We start from the raw sequence: 1801 nt of genomic DNA, 5'->3' as shown, positions 1-1801 counted from the left end.
GTTACATTATTGTCGAAAATCGCATTATTTAAAGGCCCGTCTACATAGGCCGCAACGCGTCAAACGCAACTCGCAGACGCAGATAAAACGCAGCACGTATTCGCACGACGCAAAACATGACACAAGACTCTTATCTACATTAGGCGCAGAGCACCACGCGACTAAAACGCAACAAGATATTGACGTAAATTAGAGTAGCTCGAATTCTGTTTACTAGCTGCTCTAGATTGTGTAAAAAAATGGATCGACGCTGTCAAGACAAGAATAATTTGCTTCTTTTATTCTTGACATTAAATACAACAGCATTAAGTTTGTGCCAGTTGATTGCAAAGAAGAAACGAAGACGATGGTGGGTCCGACCGATTAACCTAACTCGACAAAAAGAGGGACACTACGATACAATATTCACGTACATGAAAGAGCATGACCACGAAGAATTTTACGAATTCACTCGTATGTGGCCGCATAAATTCGAGCAGTTAGTTGAACTTGTGTCACCATTTTTACTAAATGCTCAAAATTGCATAAGAAAACCTTTACCTACTGGTTTACGTGTTACTTTAACACTGTCGTAAGTATAAAATTATAAAATTTTACAAAATTTTGCACATTATACATTGCGATTTTTTATAGTTATCTTGCTCATGGAAATGCTGTGCGAACACAATCATGGGATTATCGAGTAGGAAGATCCACAGTTTATAAAATTATTCCGGAAGTATGTGAGGCTATATGGAACGCCCTTCATCCTACGTATCTCCCATATATGAGTCAAGAAAAATTGATCAAAGTGGCTGAAGAATTTTATTTAAAGTGGCAATTTCCCAATTGTGTTGGAGCAGTAGACGGGAAACATATAAAAATACGTTGCCCTCCAAACTCTGGATCAGAGTTTTTTAACTATAAACAATATTTCAGTATTGTTCTTATGGCAACTTGTGATGCTCAATTTAAATTTACTTGGGTTGACATTGGTCAATATGGTAAGTAGGTATGGTAAATCTTTTTTTATCTTTGTTAACTTATGAGAGAATTTCATACAAGTATGATTTTTCATTTTTGCAGGATCTATAAGTGATGGTGGTGTGTGGAGCAGGTCCAAATTTGGAATATAATAGATCTTGAACGTGAACATGTTGATCTCCCTCCGCCTAAGAATTTACCACAGACGAATATTCCGGTACATCATGTATTTGTAGGTAGGAGATGAGCCTTCCCTCTAAAAATGTATTTATTGCGGCCGTATAATAGGAGGATTTGGGAGATGCAGAGCGCATTTTTAATTATCGCTTATCCAGAGCGAGGAGAGTAATTGAAAATTCATTTGGGATATTGGTTTCCCGTTGACAAATATTAACGAGAACTATATGTTGCATCCCCGACAAAGTCATTAATATAATTAAAGCATTAGTTTGCTTGCATAATTACATCATGACTGCAGAAGAGCAGCATGTAATGCCGTTTGCAAGAACTTATTGTCCACATGATTTGATTGACCATGAAACTTCTGATCATGATGAAATTTTGGGTAATTGGCGTAACGAAACAGGATTAGGTACTTTTGTAGATTTAACACGAATAGGTACCAATAATGCTCGCGCAAATGCTACACAACAAAGAAATGTACTAAGGGATTATTTTGTATCTCCACTCGGTGAACAAGAAGCTCCTTGGCAGTATAGATCTGCATTCAGAGGCTTGATTTTAAATAATTCTCAATAATATAATAATAGAAACGTAATGTAAAAGTATAATATAAGAATATATTACTATATTTTATATAATTTAAAAATAGGTTTAT

At 35.7% G+C, this 1801-nt stretch overlaps 1 protein-coding gene across 1 annotated transcript; it reads left to right on the top strand.

The window, feature by feature from the left end:
* Positions 1–413: 413 nt before the first annotated feature.
* On the top strand, positions 414–1115 carry LOC105559121. Its single transcript, XM_012007199.1, has 3 exons — positions 414–571; positions 634–983; positions 1066–1115. The coding sequence occupies exons 1-3, from the start codon at positions 414–416 to the stop codon at positions 1113–1115; spliced, it is 558 nt and encodes a 185-aa protein (XP_011862589.1).
* The last annotated feature ends 686 nt before the right edge of the window (positions 1116–1801 follow it).

The sequence above is a fragment of the Vollenhovia emeryi genome, unplaced genomic scaffold (assembly GCF_000949405.1).
Source record: "Vollenhovia emeryi isolate VEMERY1.0 unplaced genomic scaffold, V.emery_V1.0 DF946862.1, whole genome shotgun sequence".
In the NCBI taxonomy this organism is placed as follows: Eukaryota; Metazoa; Arthropoda; class Insecta; order Hymenoptera; family Formicidae; genus Vollenhovia; species Vollenhovia emeryi.
This window is presented reverse-complemented; position numbering and strand designations above follow the sequence as displayed.

Bases quoted from the DNA above. Each gene is read 5' to 3' on its own strand.
- LOC105559121 (XM_012007199.1), top strand. From the start codon at position 414: ATGAAAGAGCATGACCACGAAGAATTTTACGAATTCACTCGTATGTGG. The intron at 572-633 runs GTAAGTATAAAA...GATTTTTTATAG, and splicing joins CGTGTTACTTTAACACTGTC to TTATCTTGCTCATGGAAATG. The intron at 984-1,065 runs GTAAGTAGGTAT...TCATTTTTGCAG, and splicing joins GGTTGACATTGGTCAATATG to GATCTATAAGTGATGGTGGT.